Genomic DNA, 25,189 nt, shown 5'->3' with positions numbered 1-25,189 from the left:
GATCAGCTGCCTCCTGCACACCTCCGACTGGGGATGTGCCCGCAACCCAGGTACATGCCCTTGACCGGAGTCGAACCGGGGACCTTTCAGTCTGCAGGCCGACGCTCTATCCACTGAGCCAAACCGGTTAGGGCTGAATCTGCACTTTTAAATACGTTTGAGAAGTATCTCTGATATTTTTCTCTCTCTTGTTGAAAAACGTGGTCACTTTCTGGTGAGCCAGTTGGAAAAAAAAAAAAAAAAAGAGTGCTTTAAGAAGTATGTTTAAAAAGAATAAGAGCTACAGCCGCTGATTAATACTCTCTCTGTGCCAGGCCCTGGGCGAGGCTCTTGACCTTCGTTCTATCCAGGCCTCATAATAACTTGATGTAAGAGCTATTGTGCTCATTTTCTGGGTGAGCCAACTGAGGGCTCTGGAGAACACATAACTTGCCTGGATAAACTGAGGGGCCAGGCTCATTCATGACAACCATCCCCCTCCTCCCCCAGGGCCCTATCAGAACAAATATAGGGCATGGGCAGTAACGCTCTCTGCTTTTCACCTTCTGTGACAGATTACTGGTGGTCTGTGGACAGACTGGCGACCTGCTCCGCCTCCTGTGGTAGCAGGGGCGTTCAGCAGCCCCGCCTGCGGTGTCTCCTGAACAGCACCGAGGTCAACCCCGCTCGCTGCGCAGGGAAGGTCCGCCCTGCCGTGCATCCCGTCCCCTGCAACCGGAGAGACTGCCCTTCCCGGTGAGTGAGGCACAGGCTGGCTCGGCCTCCCGCCCCCCAGTAAGGACCCCGGCTGTTAGCCAAGGTGGTGGCCAGCCCTTCCTTGTCTAGCAGTGCGCAAGGGGGGACTTCAGTGCAGAGGGGAACGTGCCCTCCAAGGAGCTGCTCTTTCCTACCAGCACAGCTTTGTCCAGACTCGGCGCTCTGCAGAAACGACCCCTCACCTCTCAGGGCTTCCCCTGCATCCCCGGGCATCCCCGGGCCTGAAAGGCTCTGTTCAGGGAGCAGGTACATCCCAGGCGCTGGCAAGAGATAGCTCGCATCCTGCAGTGGGAAACTGGCTCTGTTTGTAGGAGAAGAAATGTGTTTGCAGCTGCAGTGCTCAGGGATGGGGATTACTGCCTCGACCTCTATCCTTTCCCTTCCTTCCCCTTCCTTTGAACTTTAAATACCCACGCTAATCAGTACTTCAGCTTAGTCGAAGAATCTGATCCCCTTCTTTTCCACAAACGGTGGCATCCTGCTAACATTGAACTACGTCTTCATTTCCTTAGTTGCCTCAATGTTGGCTAAACATTCTCTGCATCTGGGACCCTCACAGAGCCCAGACTGACACCCACAGTCTGCCTCTCACAGCTTCCTCGAGCTTTGAGAAGCTGTGAGTCCCACTGAGCATGCCCACCGCAGTCCTCAGTCCGTAGCTGAAGGGATAATGGATGGGCTTCGAGTTGGCACCAGCATGGTGCCCTGAGCCTGGGGGGACTTGGCTGGTCCCTGCAATGCCCCTCCACGGCCTAGCTGTAGGACTTGGCGTACACCACTTAGGCAACCGCCTCGTGTTTTGCCAGCTGAGTCATGAGGAGCAGCTGAAACCAGGAGAGACTCAATGAAATATGAAACACGCTCATTAATATCAGCAGTTTGACTTGCTGACGGGAAGGTTTCCACGGGAATGATTAATGTCCTTTTATACCCTTCCTGAACTGTAACATAGCCCGTACCTCTCCTCTCTCAAACCCCTCGCCCCGGCTCCTGAAAAATTGCTGAAATGTATATTTGGAAATAAAAGTTGATTGAAATGCAGGCCTGACATTCACCAGGGATACGAGAGCCTGGAAGACTGCCCTTGCCAAGCTGTGTGAAATGAAGACGCGGTCTCGGACATGCCAGGGGCTTTCTGATTTGCCGGGGTGATAGTCAGAGTCAATCAGCCTCATTTACTTCTGCAGATGAAATAACGGCCGTGTCTGGTAGGGTTTCAGGCCCCCAGGAGCTTTCACACGCCTCGCGCCTGCTTCCTAAGTGGCTCTGCTTCTGTGGGCTGGAATTCTGCACGCAGTCCTCTCTCTCCAGGGCAAACGGAGCAGGCAAGTTCCACCAAACTAAATAAATCGCAGATCCAGGCGCTGGAGGAATTGGCCTCCTGTCCCTGCTCCTGGCCTCTCCTGAGAGCCAGACGTGGCACCACCGCACTAGGAAGTGGCCACAGGTTCACCTTGGAGTGGCTGTCCCGCCTCGGGCACTTCAGCCTTCCTTCCAGACGCAAAAAAAAAAAAAAGGGGGCGGGGGCGGTGGGGGGGGGTGGGCACCCTGGTCCTCTCTTTTGAGTAGCTGTGGGCAGTCCTGTTTGGGCCCACACAGGACCATTTCATTTAGATAAACTTTTTCTCAGGCAATAAAACCAAAGAATGCTCCCTCCCACCCCCCAGTTTGAGTGAAATGGCTGGAAAGCACCGTCTTTTCTCACTATTTTCCCCAACCCATCCCCCTCCCCTCTTCCTCTCTGAGAATTATCCTAGGGCGTAAACATGCAAAGAGAGCCCTGCATGTTCGTACATGGACCGGGGATCTCAGGGTTTGCCAGCTGCCATCTGGGCTCTGTGAAAAAAGCCATGATTCAGTGTTGGCCAGTCTCACTTCCAAGGATCCGTACTATAGTTGGAACCAAGTATTCTGAGGACAACTCCTTTCAGCTCTCTAAGAGGTGCAAGACCTACAGACCGTGACTCAGAGAGGGGGGACGTAGGTCCAGAGAGCTGGAAGGAGCCTGCATGTTGCTGAGGGATTGAACAACATCAGAGACACGGGCTAAGGCGAGGCAGCAAATACAGTGGGTACCAGCAGAAACAATGTGGGCTTCGGTGGGACCCAGGTTGCTCCTGGGTCAGGAGGTGAGTGGAATGGTTGGAAAGCACAGGTTTGGATGGGACTTCCCTGGGAGTTGTCTCTCCTCTGTCGCACACCGGGTGCCGGTGAGAAGTACGAGAACTGCAGAGCCGTGTAACTAGCTCAAGACTTTCTGCAGGCTCATGGCTTTGGGGCCAATGTCAAGCTGAAGCAACTGATCTTCAAAATACGCTTTCAGGATACACCTTTTTAGTCCATTTCCAAATGGTATTTGTTTCCTGTGATTGCTGTAACAAATGACCACAAACATGGTAGCTTAAAACAACAGAAATTTATTCTCTCATGGTTTTGAAGCCCGGAAGTCCACAATCAAGGTGTCAGCAGGGTTGTGCCCCCGCCAAAGGCCCTAGGGGAGCATCTGTTCCTTGGCCCTTGCAGCTTCTGATGCCTCTGAGCATCCCTCGGCTTGTGACCACATCACTCCCTCTTCTGCCTCTGTGAGCACACTGTCGTCTCTTCTGTGTGGCATCTCCCTCTGTCTTCCTCTTACAAGGATACTTGTGATGACGTTTAAGGCCTAACCAGATAACATAGGATAATCCCCAAATCCCTCATTATATCTGCAAAGCCCCTTTGTCCAAACAAAGTAACATTCACAGGTTCCAGGGATTTGCCAGAGGTTTCTTTTGGGCGGCCGTTTTCAGCCTATCACTCCAAGTACCTACAGTAAAAAGGGCCATGGCCCCCAAATGAGCAGCTGTGTGGTGAGAGCCTGGGGGGGGGGGGGGCGGCTCTTTTCTGAGAGCATACAGCCTCGCTCCTCTCCCCGAGACTGACACCTCCTCCTCTCCACAGGTGGATGGTGACCTCCTGGTCCGCCTGCACCCGGAGCTGTGGGGGAGGCATCCAGACCCGCCGGGTGACCTGCCAGAAGCTGAAAGCCTCTGGGATCTCCACTCCCGTGTCCAATGACATGTGCACACAGCTTGCCAAGAGGCCGGTGGACACCCAGGCCTGTAACCAACAGCTCTGTGTGGAGTGGGCCTTCTCCAGCTGGGGCCAGGTGAGAGGAATGTATTTGACAGGTAATCTAAGGTTGCTGACCCTGCAACAGTAGGAGGTGCCTCGTATGTGATCTCTCCAGGAATATGTTTCATGTGCACTGAGAACAATGTGTCATCTGAAGTTTGAGGATGAAATGCTCTCTAAATGGTTATTAATGTGGCACATACAGCAGTTATTTTCATATTCATTTTCTGTCCGGATGATCTATCGGAGTAAGTGGAGTAGTTAAGTCCCCAACTATTATTGTATCACTGTGAATTTCTGCCTTTATGTCCATTAATATTTGCTTGATATTCTTGGGTGCCCTTATGTGGGCTGCAGAGATATTTACGGCTGTTACATCCTCTTCTTGGATTAACCCCTTTAAAATTATGTAATGTCTTTCTTTTTATATTCTTTGTTTTAAATACTATTTTGTCTGATATGAGTATTGCTACCCCAGCTTTCTTTTCATTTCTATATGCATAAATATCTTTTCCCATGTGTGTCTTTCTATCTAAAATGAGTCTCTTATAGGCAGCATGTGTATTGGGTCATTTTTTTAATCCATTCTGTCACCCTGTCTTTTGATTGGATCATCTCTAGTCCCTTTACATATAATATATTGCTAGGTATGTGCTTATTGCCATTTTGTTGTTGTTCTCTGTGCCTTTATTCTGCTCTTGATTTCTTTGATTTGTTGGTTTTCTTTAGGGTTTTGATTAGATTTCTTTCTCTTAGTTTTTTGTGTGTTTTTTATGGGTTTGGTTTATGGTTACCATAAGGTTCATATATATTCATCTATAGTTACAGCAGTCTATTTTAAACTGATAGGCATTGAAGTTCAATTGCATTCTAAAAGCACTACATTTTTACACCCCTTCCATTCTTTATTTTGACGTTTAAATCTTTTTGTTTTGTGTATCCCGATTATTTATTGTGTTTATAGTTAATTTTGCTGCTATTAAGTGGTTGATTTACTGTAGTTATTATATATTTGCCAGTAAGATTTTTTTTTCTTTCCTGTATTTTCTTATTTCTGGTTATGGCCTTTTCTTTCTGCATAAAGAAGATCCTTTAGCATTTCTTATAAGGCTGGTTTAGTGGTCATGAACTCCTTTTGTTTTTGCGTAAGCAAATTCTAGATGGTAGAATACTATACTTTCAGCACTTTGAATATTTCCTGCCACGCTCTTCTTGCCTGTAAAATTGTTTCTGTGAAATCAGCTGATAGCCTTATGAGTTTTCCCTTGTGACTCGTTTCATTCTTGCTTCCTTTAAGACGGTATCTTTATCTTTACTTTTGCCATTTTAATTACAATATGTCTTATTATGGGTCTCTTTGGGTTCATTTGTCTGGCACTCTGTGCTTCCTGGACCTAGATGTCTGTTCACTTCCCCAATTTTTTTTATTTTTAGAGAGAAAGGGAGAGAGTGAAACATTGATGTAAGAGAAGAACATCAATTGGTTACCTCCCGTATGCAGCCCTCCCGAGGATTGGACATGCAACCTGGACATGTGCCCTGACTGGGAATCAAACCCGCAACCTTTTGGTGTACGGGATGACACTCCATCAACTGAGCCACCTGGCCAGGGCTCTTTGAATTCTTTACCAGGAAAATTACTTCATTTCACGAGGGAATTTCTCAGGAGTTTTTTCTAGTTCCTTCATTTGGGGCATGTTCTTCTGTATTTGTCCCTATGGGTTGGATGGAATAGCTCTCCCTCCAGACTTGAAAAGATGGACTCTGTGTGTCAAACAGTTTTGTTGGGCCATGTGTAGTCAGGGCAGGTGCATGTGGTGCCTACTGTGTTGCCTGGCCTGAGGTTCTGGACAGCGTAGTGTGTGCATCCTCCCTTGTCCCTCTAATCTGGGAGGGGCTGCCTAGTGCTGGTGTGCCCTGTTGTCTTAATCATCTGTTGTCGGAGCAGGGTCTGGGCAGGGTTGCTCTGTGTGCTTGCCTCTCAATGCCCTCCTAAGCTGCACTCATTCTCTGGGTGGGGCAACCTGTGTGCACACACCTGCACTCTGCTCTCTCTCCCAGCAGCAACCCACTCAGTCCACATGGGGCAGCCCTGCATGTGGGTACCATAGCGTATTACTCGCTCCACACTCTCTGCAGGGGGCAGCACCACATGGCACATAGTAGCACCCACTATCTCTGCACAGGGTAGCCCTGCTCGTGGGGACTGCAGCATTTTTCTAGCTCTGCACTCTGTCTGGAAGGGGGAGTCCTGTGTACATGTACAGCATCACCCTGCCGTACTTGCTGGATCAATCTCTGGGTGGAGGGGCCTCTTGTATGCATGTTACGGAGCCCTCCTGTTCCTGCTGGATCTAGCTGCAGGAGAGAGGCTGTGGACACACTGTGGCACCCTGCATGTCTGCCAGAGAACCTGGCTAGAGCTCCCGCCTGTTATCCACGCGCAGGGGAAACCAACAATGGTGCTCAGCCACTCCTCCGGTCTTGAGTTTTTCCCTCAGCTCCAGAGAACTCTCACAGTTCCCCAAACTTCTCTACACAGTCTCTCTCTCTTGCTTATTGTGCAAAAGCTGTTCGGTTGGCTCAGGGTTGTCTCTTAGGAGGAAGTGCTATAGGGACAGTTGTACATTCGATGTGCTCTTAGGAGGGAGCGAGCTCAGTGTCCACTCAAGCCTCCATCTTCAACCTGGTAGAATGTGTGTACAGTGTTTACAACTGATTTGGAGACCGACTGAGCATCTAAGAGCTGTCTTCCAGGGCTGATGATCAGCTGTGTAGTAACAACTACTGTGCTTTGTCGGGGGCTGGGGCTGCTTGGTAGCCTGATCTTTCTGATTGATCAGGCTTCGTTTCTGAGTGGCTGTGGTCTGAACCATGCCACTAAGCTTGGCCAACCCAAAACAACCACAAGGCTCTTCATTCTTTTTGTTATTGTATGAACTAATGCTTTTGGCCAGTTAGCAACTCAAAACTCGTTGGAGCTGGCTAGCCACACATTGCTGCGCTCACATCCCACCCCCACCCCGAGGTGTGTCTCTGGAGAACAATCACTTGGAATTTCCTATCTGGTTAATACACTGTGCCATCTCTAATGAAGATCAGATGTTATTTGGGGAAATGTGGCCACCGAATTTACTTGTAACACATAAGTCATTTGTGTCCCAGGTGAGTCAGGGGACAATGTTCATGCTGGCCAGTCAACACATTCGACCAGACGCTCCTTTTTGGCACCTCTACCAACCCCCACTTCCTTCCAGCGACATAATGTATGTGCTTCATAATCAAAGAGGCATGAGCTCCCCCTTGCTCCGACGCCTGGGGGATATCATCTTTCTCTTACCTGGAAGAGTCCACTTCTGATAGCTCTCATTCAGCCCAAGGCAGCTCTGCTTTTAGGCTCTCCACTTATTGGCAGCTTGTGAAATGACAATTGGGAACAGATCTGGCTACACATGGGAGAAATTTCTGTATTATATCATTGAGGTCAATCAAGGGGACATACAGTGCACATTGATCATTCTCAATAATTATTTTTCCTAAAAGAGAGAAAAATAGGTCTTTCCCATCAAATACTCTCACCCCCTTCTTATTTCTTCTAAAACCCTCTAGGCAAATAATGTCTCAGGCTTTAATGTAAATCACCTGTGAATACTGTTAAAATTGCTAATTCTGATATAACAGATCTGAAGTAAAGCTTTGGATGCTGATTTTTTTATTAAGGTATAATTGACGTATAACATTATATTAATCTCAGGTGTACAACAATAATGATTCCATATTTGTATACATTGTGAAATGATCACCACAAGTCTAGTTAACATCTGTCACCATACATAGTTGTAAATATTTCTTCTGAGAACTTTTAAAATCTATTCTAAGCATAGAATATACAATACATTATTATTATTAACTATAGTCACCAAGCTGTACATGACATCTCCATGACTTTATTTTCTTACTGGAAGTTTGTAACTTTTGACCCCCTTCACTGATATTGCCCACCCCCACCTCTGGAAACCACCAACCTGTTTTTCGAGGCTTTCTGAGATTTCACATATAAGTGAGGTCATACAATATTTGTCTTTGTCTTATTTCACTTAGCATAATTCCCTCAAGATCCATACGTGTTGTTACAAATGGCAAAATGTCTTTTTCTTTAATGGCTGAGTAATATTCCTCTGTGTGTGTGTGTGTGTGTGCGTGTGTGTCTCATTTTCTTTATCCATTAATCCACTGATGGACACTTAGCTTGTTTCCATGGCTTGGCTATTGTAAATAATGCTGCAATGAACATGGGGTGGCATATATCTTTTTGAGTTGGTGTTTTCAGATAAATACCCAGAAGTGGAACTGCTGGATCACATAGTAGTTCTATTTTTCATTTTTTTGAGAAACCTCCAAACTGCTCTGTGTAGTGGTGGCACCAATTTACATGCCCACCAACAGTGCACAAGGGTTCTTTTTCCACATCCTCACCAACACTTATCTCATCATTTTGATAAGACATTCCAACTGGTGTGAGGTGATAGTTCAGGGTGGATTTGATTTGCATTTCCCTGATTATTTGGTGATGTTGAGCACCATTTCATGTACCTGTTGGGCATCTGTAAGTTCTTTTAAAGAAATATCTATTCAGATTCTCTATCCCTTTATAAATTGATTTTCTTTGGGTTCTTTGCCATTGAGTTGTATGAGTTTTATATATATATATATTAACCCCTTATCATATATATGATTGGCAAATTATTTTCCCCTATTGATTAGGTTGTATTTTTAATGGTTTCCTTTTCTGTGCAGAAGCTTTTTAGTTTTATGTAATCTCACTTGTTTATTTTTTCCTTTTGTTGCCTTTATTTTCGGTGTCAGATGCAAAAAATCATTGCTAAGACTGATCTTTAGGAGATATGATTTCAGGCCTTACGTTCAAGTCTTTTACCCATTTTAATTTATGTAAGTTAGTGGTCCAGCTCCATTCCTTTGCATGTAGCTGTCCATTTTCCCCAGCACCATTTATTGAAGAAACTGTCATTTCCCCATGTATATTCTTGGCTCCTTTGTTGTAATTAACCATAGTTGCGTGGGTGTATTTCTGGACTCTCTATTTTGTGTCTGCTTTTTTGCCCGCACCATACTTTGTTGACTACTATAGGTTTGTTGTAATATATTTTGAAATCAAAGAGTATGATTACTCTAGATTTTTTTTTCAAGATTGCTTTGTTATTTGGGTCTTTTGTAGTTCCATAAAAATTTAGGATTGTTTGTTCTATTTCAGTGATGGCGAACCTTTTGAGCTCGGCGTGTCAGCATTTTGAAAAACCCTAACTTAACTCTGGTGCTGTGTCACATATAGAAATTTTTTGATATTTGCAACCATAGTAAAACAAAGACTTATATTTTTGATATTTATTTTATATATTTAAATGCCATTTAATAAAGAAAAATCAACCAACAAAATGAGTTCGCGTGTCAGAGGTGTCATAGGTTCGCTATCACTGTTCTATTTCTTTGAAAAATGACATTGAAATTTTGATAGGGATTGCATTAAATCTATAGATTGCTTTGTAATAGTACATTTTATTTTAACAATATTAATTCTTCAAATACATGAGCATGTAATATCTTTTGATTTGTTTTCTTCCATTAATTTCGTTAATGTCTTATAGTTTTCAGGAAACACATTTTTCACCCTTTAAGTTTATGCCTAGGTATTTTATCCTTTTTGATGCAATTGTAAGTGGTGAGAGTGGGCATCCTCATCTGATTCCTGGTTTTACAGAAAAAGCTTTCAGCTTTTCAATCTTGAGTATGATGTTAGCTGTGGGCTTGTCATATATGGCCTTTATTATGTGGAATTTTGTCATACTTTTTCTGCATCTATTTTATCCTTCATTTTGTTAATGTAATTATCACATTGATAGATATACAGATGTTAAACCATCCTTGCATCCCTGGAATAATTCCCACTTGGTATGATGTACTATCCTTTTAATGTATTGTTAAAGATATTTGCCTGTAAATTGTATTTTCTTGTGGTGTCTATGTCTGGTTTTGGTATCAGGGTAATGCTGGCCTGGTAAAATGAATTTGGAAGCATTGGAGAAGGATTGGTATTAATTCTTTTAAAATATTTGGTGGTCGAATTCCCAGTAAAACCATCTGGTCTTGTACTTGTGTTTGTTGAGAGGTTTTGCATTACTGATTCAATCTCCTTAATAGTAATCAGTCTATTCCAATTTTCTATTCATGATTCAATCTTGATAGGTTGTATGTTTCTAGGAATTTATCCATTTCTTCTAGGTTGTCTCATTTGTTGGCATATAATGGTACATAGTAGTTTCTTGTGATTCTTTGTATCAGTTGTAACATCTCCTTTCATTTGATTTTGAGTTCTCTTTTTGTGAGTCTAGCTAAAGGTTCGTCAATTTTCTCTTTTCAATTGTCTTTTTAGCCTCTGTTTCATACATTTCTGCTCTAATCTTTATTTCCTTCCTTATACTTTGAGCTTCATTTGTTCTCTTTATATAGTTCATTAGGCTATAAAGTTAGGTTGCTTGATATTTTTCTTATTTTTTTAATATATATTTTTATTGATTTCAGAAAGGAAGGGAGAGAAAGATAGAAACATCAATGATGAGATATTTGGCTGCCTTCTGCAACCCAGGCATATCTCCTGACTGGGAATGAACCATGACTTCGTGGTTCACAGGTCGACATGCACCCACTGAGCCACGCCATCTGGCTCAGGTTTCTTTTTTAACAATAATCCCTACTTTATTCAGATGCCCTTATTTATCTTTATTGTTGAGAATATTACAGATATCCCCCATTGCCCACTTCCACCCCAGGACTTCACCACCCTATTGTCTGTGTCTATGGGCCATGTATATGCATATAAATTCTTTGGTTAATCTCTTCCCACCACCACCACCCCCTTGAGATTCGTCAGTCTGTTCCATGTTTCTATGCTTCTGGTTCTATTTTATTCATCAGTTTCCACATATAATCGAGGTCATGTGATATTTATCTTTCTCTGACTGGCTTATTTTGCTTTGTATAATACTCTCCAAAGATCCTTCCTTTTTACAGCTGCATAATAAGTATAAGTATTTCATTGTGTAAATGTATGATAGCTTTTTTATGCACTTATCTACTGATGGGCACTTGGGCTGTTTCCAGATCTTAGATACTGTAAATAGTTCTCTATATATTCTTTCTGGTTTGTATTTTGGGATTCTTAGGATATATTCCTAGAAGTGGGATCACTGTCTCAAATGGCAGTTCCATTTTTAATTTTTTGAGGAAACTCCACACTGTTTTCCATAGTGGCTGCACCAGTCTGCATTCTCACCAGCTTTGTACTAGGGTTCCTTTTTCTCGACATCTTCACCAGTACTGTTGTCTGTTGATTTATTGTCATTCTGGTTAGGTAGTATTTCATTGTCATTTTAATTTGCATCTCTGATGATTAGTGACGTTGAGCATTTTTTCAAAGGTCTCTTGGCTATCTGTCCTCTTTGGAAAAAATGTCTATTCAGGTCCGTTGCCCATTTTTTCCTATCACCTTTTTCCTCTTAGAATTTCTTTTACTGTATCCCATAAGCTTTATTATATATTTCCATTTTCATGTATCTCAAGGCGGATTTTTTTACCCATTGGTTGTTCAATAGCATATCATTTATTTAATCTCCATATATTTGTGAATTTTCCAGTTTTCTCCTTGTAATTCATTTCTAGTTTCATACCATTGTGGTCAGAAAAGATGACTGATATTATTTCAGTCTTCTTAAATTTTTTAAGACGTTTTGTGGCCTCATATATGATTTATTCTGGTAAGTCCATCTGGTCTAATGCATCATTTAAGGCCAATCTATTCTAATGAATTTTCTGTCACATCTACCCATTGATGTAAGTAGCGTATTAACTTTCCCTAGCGTTATAATGTTGTCCTTTACTCCCTTTGAGTCTATTAATATTTGCGATATTATGTAATGTCCTTCTTAATCTCTTAGTACAGTATGTGTTTTAAAGTCTATTTTATCTGATAAAGATGTAGAAACTCTTACTTTCTCTTTGTATTTATATAGGATACCTTTCCCCATCCTTTCGCTTTCATTCTGTATATGTCCTTACATCTGAAGTGAGTTTTCTATAGGCACCATAGCCATTCCACCACTCTGTCTTTTGAGTGGAGAATTTGCCACTTGTAGTTCTGTTTGTTTCTTCCCTTGCTCTGTTCTCTGTGGTCTGATGACTTTATTTAGTGGTATACTTAGATTCCTTTCTCTTTATAGTTTGTGTAACTATTATAGGTATTTGATTTGTGGTTACCACGAGACTTACATATAATAACACATTTAGAACAGTCTATTTTAAAGTTGATAAGTTAGAATTTGGAATGCAATCAACATTTTTACTCTTCCCACACATTTTTAACATTTTTTTATCTTATGAATCCTTTAATTATTGTAGTTATATTTACTACTTTTAACCTTCATACTAGCATTATGACTAATCCACTATCTTTTCTATTTATTTACCTTTATCTGTGATATTTATACTTTCATATGTTTTCCTTACTACTAATTAGCACCCTTTCCTTTCACCTTAAAAAAGTCCCTTTAACATTTCTTATAAGGCTAATTTGATAAACTCCTTTAAATTTTGTGTGGAAAACATTCTTCTTTGATCCTGGATGCTAATGTTGTTGGGGTGGGGCAACATTATCCCTTAGACATAAATTGCTTTTAAAATTTTGTCTGTGACTTTAACTTTTGGCATTTAATTAAAATTGTAAATTAGTATGGTTTCACCTTCCTTGGAATTCCCTGTGCTTCCTAGATCTAGATGTCTGTTTCTTTCCCCAGGTTAGGGAAGTTTTCAACCCCTTTATCTCTTCTCCTTCTGTGATTGTTGGTCTGCTTGATGTTGTCTCATAAGTCTCCTCAAGTATCTTGTTTTCATTGTTCCTTCTATTTGCTGCTCTGATTGGGTGAGTTCCACTGCCCTGTTTTTGGATTCACTGAACCCCAAACCCCTCTAGAGTATTTTTCAGTACAAGTTCTGTGACTTCTATTTGGTACTTTCTTATATTTTCTCACTGTGTTTATCTGCTGAATTTCTAAGAGCTCTCAGGTGATGCCAATGCTACTGGTCCAAGGATCATATTTTAAATAGTAGCAAGGCTTGAGGCAATATAGGGAATTGCTTGATCTCACAATCCTGTTGAAAATTTTCTATTGTTGGGATGTGCTACAAACTATAGATGCCCCTCAATCTTCTGCATTCTATTCCTGTGAGAATGAAAACAGTAATAGTTTCTGATAAGAAAGTCCTTTTGGAATAATGTCATGTAAATATCTGCTCCTTCATTTGCCTACCTCTTTGAAGTCTATAAAAACCATGCTTATTTTAGTCTAAGTAGAAATAAGACTACTTCTCAGCTCAAACAATCTGTCTTCATGTAGTAATTCAACTTTCTTCTTTTAAACCAACATACATTTATGAGGCAACTATCTTGGGTGGGGAAAAGGAATGAAGACAAAAGCAGCCCTGGAATGTTTGCAGGAGAATTCAATGAGAGGTAGAAATGTGGTTGAAAAACAGGTGCACAATCATGAAGAGTCTGGTATGCTATACTGTACAAGGCGTTTGTTAGGGGTGAGGTATGGGGGCACCTAGAAAGATTTTTAAATAGGAATGTCATGAACAGAGTTATACTTTGAAAAGATTCTGTGGCATGATAAGTGAATTGGAAAGTGAAAGAGAAATCTATTTTAGATGAGAAATTTGCTGATCAGAATGAAGGCGTTGGGCAATGGAAATGGAGAAGAGATCCTATAAAAGTGATTCACATGCTTCAGTGACCTCTTAGATATCAGAGATGAGAGACCAGGAGGAAGCTAAGATGACTCTCAGGTTTATGGATTGAATGACTTAAGAATACAGGCAAAAAAATGGTAATTCGGGGTGACAACAAGTGTGTTTTGGATATGTTTATTAAGCAGTTGGCTATATAGAGCCAGGACTTAAAGCCATGCTAAACACTATCAATTTGAAAGTCATCAATAGACAGGTGATAGCTAGGAGTCATGAAGAAAAGGCACAGGATGGTACCCTAGGGGACACTAGTTAAGCTGCAGGAGGGAGAGGGGGGAAATAAGAGGGGCGGAAGATAACCTAATGATTAGGGGGAAACTTACCAAGTGGAACATGATGGACAGGCAATTTCAGTGTGGCAATTGGCACTAAAGTCAATCCACTGGAGGAAATAGAGCTGCTGGGATCATATCACTCCAACAGTTCCCAATTGTGGTCAAAGGATATCAGCAGAATAGCAGACTAGGAAGCTCTAACTTCTCATTTCCCCATGGAAACATCAAAAACAACCAGAAACTGGATGAACTACCCTAATAGAATCTCTGAAAAACAGTCAAAGTTTACAGCAAACACCCAATAAAAAATACCCACCTTTAAAACTGTGGGAACTATTACATTATTTTCACCCCAACCATCATCGCACAGACTTGGCCTAGAGGCAGCAGCCCATTTCCCTCCTTTAATCTGTAGGCAGCAGAGATGATCCTATTTGCAATATGCTAACCCAGTGGTCAGAAAACCGCGGCTCACGAGCCACATGAGTGTGGCTCTTCCACAAAATACCACGTGCAGGTGCGCACATACAGTGCAATTGAAACTTCGTGGCCCATGCACAGAAGTCGGTTTTCAGCCTGGGCGAATCTATTTAGAAGAAGTGGGGGGTGTCAGTCGGTCGGGCAACAGGAGACGTTGTGGAGTGAAAGAAGATGTAGTGTCGATGATTGAGAAAGGTATGTTGAGATGGTTTGGACAGATAGACAAGTGTGGATGGGAGAGTTGGAAGGGGTCGACCTCAGCGAACGTACCTCAATCAGATTGAGGATGTTTTTAGCAAAGGCCAGCTTAGGAGTACCCTAATTAAGTTAATAACAATGTACCTACCTATATAGTTTAAGTTTAAAAAATTTGGCTCTCTAAAGAAATTTCAATCTTTGTACTGTTGATATTTGGCTCTGTTGACTAATGAATTTGCCAACCACTGTGCTAACCTGTCAGGTGGCTGCCTGAAGGACTGATCTGTTTCATCTAACTCAGATCTCAAGTGGCAACCACTACTTGTGAAAGTTTCAGGGGGACTACCAACCTGTAGGCACCTGGGGCAAGAGATTACAGATGGAGACATACAATAGACATTAGAAAAACCTGGAATGAGACTCCAGCAAGTAAGCCATGTGGACAGGGGAGTTGAGAAAGCCACATGCAGGCCTAGGTGTAAGACATATGCTCATAAAAGACCTGAAGCTTTCACCTAAGGCTGATCCCTAGGCTCAGAGAACATCCAAGCTAAAGAGAATGTGCAAAGATGGAAAGATGACTGTGTCCTCAAAACCCAATTTCAGAATAAATCATACGCCACACACACAAAAAAAAACAACAGGAAAACATGGTCCATTCAAGGAAGAAAATGAAGTGGCAGAAACCATCCCTGAAGAAACAGTGCATCAGATGTATTGGACAAAGAGCTTAAAACAACTGTCTTCAATACACAAGAAGCTAAAGAAAAACACAGTTTTAAAAAACTGAAGGAAATCAGAAAAACTATATGTGAACAAAATTAGAACATTCCAATGGTATTTTTCAGAAAACCAGAACAAACATTCCTAAAATTTATATGGAATCACAAATTTCCCCAAATAGCCAGAGCAATATAAGAAAGGACAAAAAAGCTGGTGGCATCACATTCCCTGATTTCAAGCTATACTATATATCAATGGAACATAATAAAAGCCCAGAAATTAACCCACACTTAGATAGTCAATCTATGACATTGGAAGGAATATACAGTGGGGAAATGACAGCCTCTTCAATAATGATGTTGGGAAAATTGGACAGATACAAGCAAAAATAAACTCAAAGTGGATTAAGACTTCTACGTAAGGCCTGATATCAGAGGTAGTAAACTCGTTGACATTGGTCTTAGCACTATTTTTTTATAGATATTTTCTCAGGTAAGGACAACAAAAGAAACAACAACTAATGGGTGTACATCAAACTGAAAAGAAAAGACAACCTACTGATCGGGAGAAGATATTTGCCAATGATATATCCCATAAGATTAATAGCAAAAATAACTCACACAGTTCAACATCAGAATAGCAAACCATCAATTTTAAAATGGGCAGAGCACCTGACATTTCTCCAAAGAACATATACAGATGGCCAACAAACATGAAAAAAAAAATGCTCAGTATCACAAATCATCAGGGAAATGCAAATCAAAATCACATTGAGAACCTCACACCTGTAAGAATGACTGCTACCAAAAAGTCAGCAAATAACATGTGTTGGTGAGGATGTGGAGAAGAGGGAACCCTTTTTTTGCATAGCTAGTGGGATTGTAAATTGATACAGCCATTATGTAGAACAGTAAAAATAGAATGACCATAGGACTCAGCAATTCCACTTCAGGATATTTATCTGGGAAAAAAAAAAAAAAACACTAACTCAAAAACAAATATTCGCCCCTATGTTCATTGCAGCATTATTTACAATAACCAAGATATCGAATAAACCTAAGTGTTCATCAACAGATGAATGAATGAAGATTTTATATATATATTATTCAGCCATAAAAAATGGAATCTTGCCATTTGAAACATGGATGGACCTAAAAGGTGTTATGCTAAGTTAAATAAGACAAATACCATCTAATGTCACTTATATGTGGAATCTTTAAAAACAAATTCAACAAAAGAGAAACAGACCCCTAGAGACAGAGAACAAACTGATGGTTTCCAGAGGGAAGGAAGTGGGGGATAAAAGGTACAAACCTCCAGTTATTTTTTAAGTCATGGGGATATAGTATAATAGAAATAGTCAATATTTTAATAACTTTGTATGGTGATAGATGGTTGCTAGACTTATTCTGGTGATAACATTGTAAGGACTATAAATGTTGAATCACTATGTTGTAAACCTAAAACTAATATAATATTGTATGTCAACTATAACTTGAAAAATTATGACAGACAGAAATTTTGGATCTGAAAAATACAATATCTGTATTGAAAATTTTCAACAGCAGGTTTAAGTAGGCAGAAGAAACAATTAGCAAACCTGAAAAAAAGGATTATTAAAATTAACAAGTCTAAGGAGCTGAATGAAGAAAATGGTACCAATATACACATTGTGGGAGTCCCAGAAGGGTTCAATGTCTGCTACTTCCATTCAACATAGATAGCATTGGAAGTTCAGAGTATTAGGCAAGAAAAAGAAAAAAGTCAAGCCATCCAAGTTGAACAGGAAGGACTAAAATTATCTCTGTTCATAGATGACATGATCTCATATATAAAAGCCTAACAAAATCTTAGAGCTATTTAAACAATTCAATTTGTAATAGTACCAGAAATAATACTTAGGAATAAACTTAACCAAGGAGGCAAAAAGACATCTTGTGTTCATAGATTAGAAAACTTAAGATTTCAATACTGCTCAAATTGATTTACAGATTTAATTCAATTCCTATCAAAATCCCAATGACTTGAATTGCAGAAATAGAAAAATGCTATAATTCACATGGGATCTCAAATGGCCAGAACAAGTTGAAGATTTCACAATTCCTGATTTCAAAACTTACTACACACAGTTTCAGTAATCAAAACAGTATAGGGCTGGCATACAAACACAGACGTATAGACCAACAGAATGTAATAAAATAGAAAGCCCAGAAATAAACTCTAGCATACCTGTATTTGGTCAAATGAAGTGTGTCAAGATCATTCAATGTGGAAAGGACAGTCTTTGCAACAAATGGTGCTATGAAAATTGTACAGGCTCATGCAAGAGAATGAAGCTGGATCCTTACCTTATACCATATACAAAAATTAACACAAAATGAATCTAAGAGTTAAAAGTATAAAACCCTTAGAAGAAAAACAGGGAGGGGGAGAATCTTCATAATAATTCATTTGGCAATGATTTCTTGAATATGACACTAAAATCAAAGGCAAAAAAAGAAAGATTTGGCAAACTGGATATCATCAAATGTAAAAGCTTTTCTTCATTAAAGGACATCTATCAACAGAGTAAAAAGGCAACACACAGAATGGGAGAAAATTCAGTTGACCCTTGAATAACATCAGTGTTAGGGGTGTCCACTGCCACATGATCAAAAATCTGTTTATAACTTTTGACTCCCAAAAAACTTAAGTTATCCCTCAGTATCCACAGGGTATTGGTTCCAGGACCGCCCCAACCCTGCAGATACCAAAATCTACAGATGCTCAAGTCCCCTATATAAAATGGCATAGATCAGTGCATACAGTAAGCCCTCCACACCCATGAACTCTCAACCATGGATGAAAAAGAGTATAGTATTTATTGAAAAAATCCGCATATAAATGGACCAACACAATTCAAACTTGTGTTGTTCCAGGGTCAACTATATTTGTAAATAATAAATGTGATAAAGGATTAATATCCTGAATATATATAAGAGAACTATAAGTCAACAACAAAACACAAAGCCTTGAATACTAGTAGATATTTCTCTAAAGAATATGTATAAATGGCCAATACACAAATGAAAAGATATTGACCATCACTAGTAATTAGGGAAATGCAAATCAAAACCACAATGAGATACTACTTATCCATTAGGATTGTTATTTAAAAAAAAAAAGAAAAGAAAATAACAAATGTTGACCAAAATATAGAGAAACTGGAACCCTTAATGCACTGTTGATGGAAATATGAAATGGAATAATTGCTGTGGAAAACAGTATGGAGGTTCCTCAAAAAAGTAATCATAGAATTACCTTATGATCCAACAATTCCACTTCTAGCTATATACTCAGAAGAACTGAAAGCAGGAATTTGAACAGATATTTGTACACTAATATTCATGATAGCATTATTCACAATAGCTATAAAAATAAAAACCCATATGTTCGTTAGCAGATACAAGGATAAACAAAGTGTGGTGTATACTTACAATGGTATGTTATCCAGCCTTAAGAAGAGAAATTCTATAAGCTAAAACGTGGATGAACCTTGAAAACATTTAAGTTACAGAAGCCAGACACAAAAGAACATACACTGCATGATTTCACTTAAATGAGGTACCTGGAGTCAAGTCATAGAAACAGGAAGTAGAATAATGGATACCACAGCCGGGGAGTTCAGGATGATGAAAAAGTTCTAGAGATGAATAATGTTAATGGTGTACAACAACATGAATGTACTAATGCCATTGAATTATATAAATCGTAAATTTTAACAAATTATGTATATACTAGAGGCCCAGTGCACAACATTCCTCTGAAATCCTTTGAGCATCTGATAAAAGCTAGAGCCTCTTGCTAGAAAAATGTCAATAAACACAAGATTTCTGTTTATAATTTTAAAGGTTAACAGCTCTCCTGGGGTCCCCTAGGAAGTCCAAAGACCCCCCGAGTTAAGGACTTTGGTTCTAAAGTGACCTCTAAGGGATATCTGGCCTCTTACTCAAATAGCAGATGTCAGCTAAGGCCTGCTGCTTTTGTACTTTACAGACATCATTGTTACGGGCATTTACTGTGCTAGACTCTGGCTCTGCCAACTCTAGGAAAAGCTTAACCATCTCCATGAGCACATATCATAAGCAGGGACTAGTTGTACATACCTAAGTCTGCTTTTGTTCAGCCATCCTGGGTTTAACCTGGAGAAAATGAAGCCAAAGGAAAGAAAGAACTCATAGACTTGGTTACTTGGGTGAATTTAGCAAGAAAACAATAAATCAAGTAATTCTCAGGACTAAAGGTGGGACTGAGGGGCTTTTCTTAAGGTCTTCACCTCTAAAGGTTGCCAACACATTCCTGGCCCCTTAGGCCAAGAAATCCTTCACCTGTTTAATCTGGGAGGGGTTGGCATTCTCTGATTGGCTCTACAACTACCATTAGCCATTTGCTAGCAGAATGCTCAGAGACCACAGGAAGCTAACCCTTCCACTGTGGCACAAAGGAAACACGCCAGTGAACGCCCTTTAGTTGGCCCAAAGAGGGGCAAGATAAATGATCTGGCCCTGCACATGTGTCCCATGCAGCCTGAATACTGCAGCCTCTCCCTGGCTTGCCTAACATTATATGTATATGTCACCTTTCTCTGCTTACCAGTGCAACGGGCCTTGCATTGGGCCTCACCTAGCTGTGCAACACAGACAAGTCTTCTGCCAGACACTGGATGGCGTCACCTTACCGTCAGAGCAGTGCAGTGCCCTTCCGAGGTAAGAGAAAACCATGGGCCTCCTTGCCCCAGCCCCTGTGTCAATAGCACAGAAAGATGGGGGTGAATGGATGTTTCTCCTCCAATCTCCCAGGGGTCACATACCCTGCCTTTCACCTCAATTCTCCCAAGGGAGAAGGCTCAGTGGTGGCCTTGTGTTTACTAAATGGGCCAGGCTGGACGCTCCTTTCTCGGAGATGAAGATGTATAGATTCCTCTGAGGAAAGCCTGAAACCACAAGAAACCTGACTAGCCCCAGAGTGGGCAGGAGGTGAAGTCCACAAAGTGGTCACCAGATCTTAAGGGCTCCAGCAGCCCCCCCTCAATCTTATTGACCTCCTTCTAGAAGTTATGCTGACATGAGAGCCTTTGTCCCTGAGTCTCTACCTGCCATCCCTATCCAGCCCCCATTTCCTGTCATACCTCCTTTAGGTGTCCCCCCGGGGTGATGGCTCACTACCCCCACATAAGGCCCCTGAGGCTGGCTCCAGGCTCTGCCTCTGCAAACCTGCACCCTGGGTTGAGCCCATTCTCAGGTCCTGCAGTGAGGCAGGCATTGTAGAGATGAGCAGACAAAGTCCCAGTTAGAGGAGGTGGCCTTCTGAAATCTTAGAGCAGCAGTTCTCAACCTGTGGGTCGTGACCCCTTTGGGGTTCGAAAGACCCTTTCACAGGGGTCGCCTAAGACCATCAGAAAACACATATATAAATTACATATTGTTTTTGTGATTAATCACTATGCTTTAATTATGTTCAATTTGTAACAATGAAATTGGGGGTCACCACAACATGAGGAACTGTATTAAAGTGTCGCGGCATTAGGAAGGTTGAGAACCACTGTCTTAGAGCCTTTCAGTAACAGAGCAGAGCCCAGGTCTGGTAGCACTGGAAGCTCTTCATTGCCCAACATCCTTGGGTTTGCAGTGTTATTGTCATATCTGTCCCCACCCTGCGTCCAGCTCCAGCCCCCACAGAGGCAGAGCCTAACCCTGCCCTCCTCCTCCTGCAGGCCCGTGAGCACCCAGAACTGCTGGTCAGAAGCCTGCAGCGTACACTGGAGGGTCAGCCTGTGGACCCTGTGCACAGCGACCTGCGGCAACTACGGCTTCCAGTCCCGGCGTGTGGAGTGTGTGCACGCCCACACCAACAAGGCGGTGCCTGAGCACCTGTGCTCCTGGGGGCCCCGGCCCGCCAACTGGCAGCGCTGCAACATCACCCCATGTGAAAACAGTATGTTCCGATCCCAAAGAGCCTTCCGCAAACTCCCCCCAGGGCACCGGGTGCAGAGGGCAGTCCCTGGGCCCAAGCCTGAGCACAGAGCACTGGATCAGGCTTCCCAAGGACTGTGAGCTGGGGCTAGAGTTAGGTATTTTCAGAGGGGTGCATGGGTGTGTGCAAGGATGTGTGTACACGTATTCAAGCCACAGAAGATGGCTGAGTGCCCTAAGGGCTCCATCCCGGCCCTGAGAGAGCCAAGTGCCAGATGAAATCAGCCTCCAGCTCACCTGCAGTCGTTTGGCAGGTGCGCAGGGGACAACTGAACCACACTGAGCCCTGCCCAGGGATCTGACACTCATTCACTCCCTCCTTCTGCAGGTCTGGTCCTCCTCAGCCCTACACCAGCATTTGTATTCCTGTTGGGTGGGGATCTATTTTTTATTCCTCTGGACCCAAAGCAAATTGGAGGTGTTTCCCCCACAGGGAAGACGACAAAGCGTGAGGCAAAGACTAGGAGGCTTACCTGGTGCAGTGCCATTTCCTCCCGACAGGGACTCCCTGAGCATCAGATTCCCAGAGACCTGGAGGCCAACAGTCCCCTTACCTTCAGTCCTGGTGGCTTTCTCTACACTGGGGAGGGTGGGGCTGACCCATCTTGGTGGTAGGAGCTCACCACACGGAGGACCAGTGTTCAATGAAAGGAGTTCAGACTAGGTCAGTCCGGGATGTCCACAACCCAAATCAGCACCAGTGCTGAAGAACTCTCAGTCTGTGCCAGTACTGACCTAGAAGGTCGTGGTGTCCGGTAAGGCCTGGTGACGAGAAGTAGAGAGGCATAGGTGGAGAATATGCCAAGACAAAGCTGCTCAGAGGGGTGAGGCCATCAACTAGGGTTTCACTTACATGCTGCCTTGCAGTGGAACAAAATGTAGTCCTTCTGGAACCCATCTCAAGGAGGAGAGTCACTTACTAAAATACTAAAATACCATGGGAGACAGCAAGCTTGCCTGGGAGGTGAGGCGGGCCAAAGACAGGGAGCCCACAGGCACCGGCAGGAAGGGGGGGGGGGGCTCTCAGAAAGGCCCCGTGTTGGCAGCCAAGGGCAGGAGGGGTGGTGGCTGAGCTCACGGGACAGCAGTGTCCCCTCCAGCACAGGAGTCCGGTGCCCACGGCAGACCCCAGGACACGCCCAGCTGGCCAGAGCCGTTAATCTCCGTTCACATTTCCTTTCTGCCCCCGCCCTTTCCCAGTGGAGTGCAGTGACACCACCAGGTACTGCGAGAAGGTGAAGCAGCTGAAACTCTGCCAGCTCAGCCAGTTCCAGTCCCGATGCTGTGGCACTTGTGGCAAAGCGTGAAGAGGGGGCCTGGGGAAGACCGACCCTGGCTGCACAAAGGACTCACGCAACCACCTTGGACAGAACTTAAGCTTTCTTCGTTTTATTTATTTCCCCCTCCCTGCCCCCAACCACGCACACCCCCATCCAACCCACGCTGCCCCCCCAGACTTGAGGACCTCAGCATGCCTTCTCTTTCAGTTTGATGGAGGACAGAATGTTGGGAACAGACAGGACAGAGGTCTAAAGGAGGTTGCAGAGCAGACCGGGCCAGACAGTGGGAGCTCCCATGCAAAGCTGGCTCCCTCCCAAACCTGGGTCCTAAAGAGACCTGGGAAGAGGCAGGGACAGCGTGGAGCCAGAGCTCCCAGGAGGCAGGTGGGCAGGTCCCAGAGGGTTTGTAAAGCATTGGTCCTGACTTTGGACACCAACTGGGTCTTGCCCACGCACTGTTATTGCAGGAGCGCGCTGCTCACGTCTCCTCCGCTGCCTCTGTCCCTAGGCCTCAGAAAGGGCGAGGGGGACACCATCCTGAGGCAGAAGCAGCCCGGAACTTAGTTCTTCTGCTGGGAGGGGAGGTGGAGGGCACAGCAACAAGAACTCAAAACATGGACACGTGGGGGAAAGGAGGAGACAGTCCAAGTAGGCCTAAAGGACACAATGCAGAAGGAGGGAGTAGAGGGGCAGGGGGACAGAGCAAGAAAGCCTGTGCATGTTCCGCAGGGGAGAGTAGAGGGAGACAGGGGAGGAGTGAGTAGCCAGGAGGCTCCCAGAGGGGCTCTGAACCCCCTGGGCATGGGACCCCGGCAGGCTCAGGGGAGGGGCCGCTCGGAGCTCTGCTGCCCTCATGGCTCAGGCTTTGGTATGAGACATGCCCTCCATGGGGTGGAGGGGAGGCTCTCTCCCCACGCTGTCTCAGAGAACTTTCTGCCTGTACACCCGCAGCAAAACCACCCCTGGCATCTCTAAGTCTGGAGTCCCCCAGCCTGGAACTCACTGCTGATGTGAGCCAGGGGCATCTGAGCATGTATGGCCTTTGCTGCCCCACTTAAGAGCCAGGGACTAGAGTCAATTTTCAAAAACCAATTCATTAGAGTCAATTTGCCCGAGAGCAGCCAGCAGGACATAGCAGCCACTTCATTCCAGAGCTGTCCGGGGGTGGGGGACACTGTAGGCTGTGGGAGCCCTGCCCAGACCACAGTGAGAGTTCCCTCCTGTCTATAGAGCAGGTTGGGGCGGGGTGTGGGGTGCAATGGCAAAGCCAAAAGATAACTAAAGCTTCCAAGACTGTCCTCCAAGACTTTCAACCCATTCCCAACACTCAGTGAACTACCAGGAGTCCACATACGCCGGTCTTGGTGATTGGGCTGATTGTTTATTCAGCAAGTGGCTATGGACGCATGACTTTGGCCATCTCCCCGAGTGGCCACAGTTTAGTCGTCATGGCAGGGCAGCGACAGTCACTGACCTTCAGAGAAAGCACCACTCCCTCGGGGCCACCGCTGACATCAGGGCTGTGTTTTCCAGCCTGCAAGGAAATTGGAGGGGAGACAACGTTAATCTGTGTCCTCCCCAGGTGAGCTGTGGACAGTTAGGTGGGTTTCCTTCTTCCTCACCACAAAAATGGGCTCTAAGAAATCATGTTACTAAAAACCAGTGTAATGTTTATTTAAAATAAAAGAGAATGTTTTCTATGTCTGTATATCTTTTGTGAATATTTATTAGGATTTCTTGTATAAAAAAAGTGCAATATTAATAATTGTACATTGTCATCCAGAAAACCAAGTATTTGGGGGACTTTTTAGTAACTTCTTGCAGTTGTGTTTCTTTAAACTCTGGTGATTATTGTATTGTTCCTCTTTTTAATAGAACCTGATGTTTAACTCTGGATCCATTCACTGTGTACAGAAGACATTGTAAAAACTAACATGGGATGATGGGGCAATGAGAGAGAATTCATTTGTGACACAATAGTTAACACGTGGGGTGAAGAAGACACATTCTATCCTACTGCTAATGTGGCTGGTTATTTCTAGTTCAATGGCTTTTGAAAACCACGGGCCAATATTCACATTTCCTACACAGCAGGTGTCCTCAGCTACCCCGCGTCAGGCTGGAACCTCTGAAATGGGTTGCAGAGCCAGCTTGGAGGGCCTGGGATTGGGGTAGGAAGCCGTGTGCCCCTTGCATGACATGAATGTTCATTTATTGTTTGTTCTGTGAATTGTGACTCAGCAGCACCCCAAGATTATTAGGGCTGCTGAATAATGTGGAAGGAGGCACTTCCTCCTCTAAAACACAAAACTGTATTTATATTTTTTTGTACAGACAATACAGCTTATTTATTTAAATCGTGTCGTCTGAGTCTCTCTTAAGCTCAGCCCTCCCATCTTGTGTTGTGTCGGGGAGAGGGTGGTTCCCGGCCACTTATCTGTGTCTGGCTAAAGAGGGAGAATTGCGGTTTTCAGCT

The 25,189-nt window shown here is 43.3% G+C and overlaps 1 protein-coding gene across 3 annotated transcripts in view; it reads left to right on the top strand.

Annotated features, from left to right (window-relative positions):
* Nucleotides 1-22,740, top strand: part of ADAMTSL1 (ADAMTS like 1) — a gene marked incomplete at both ends in the record, with an annotated part of 891,527 nt that extends 868,787 nt beyond the window's left edge. For 2 of the 3 annotated variants that reach the window (XM_081104271.1, XM_081104273.1), the window contains 5 exons: nucleotides 555-735; nucleotides 3,697-3,904; nucleotides 20,058-20,167; nucleotides 21,175-21,395; nucleotides 22,634-22,740. In XM_081104271.1, the coding sequence (XP_080960397.1) occupies nucleotides 555-735; nucleotides 3,697-3,904; nucleotides 20,058-20,167; nucleotides 21,175-21,395; nucleotides 22,634-22,740 (827 nt within the window). Of the gene's footprint in view, nucleotides 1-554; nucleotides 736-3,696; nucleotides 3,905-20,057; nucleotides 20,168-21,174; nucleotides 21,515-22,633 lie in introns of those variants that run through there. The other variant, XM_081104272.1, reaches the window with a different exon arrangement.
* Between the last annotated feature and the right edge of the window lie 2,449 nt (nucleotides 22,741-25,189).

The sequence above is a fragment of the Myotis nattereri genome, assembly GCF_964212035.1.
Source record: "Myotis nattereri genome assembly, chromosome: 12".
NCBI classification, from domain to species: domain Eukaryota; kingdom Metazoa; phylum Chordata; class Mammalia; order Chiroptera; family Vespertilionidae; genus Myotis; species Myotis nattereri.
The sequence above is the reverse complement of the archived record's forward strand: the minus strand, read 5'-3'. Positions and strand labels throughout refer to the sequence as shown.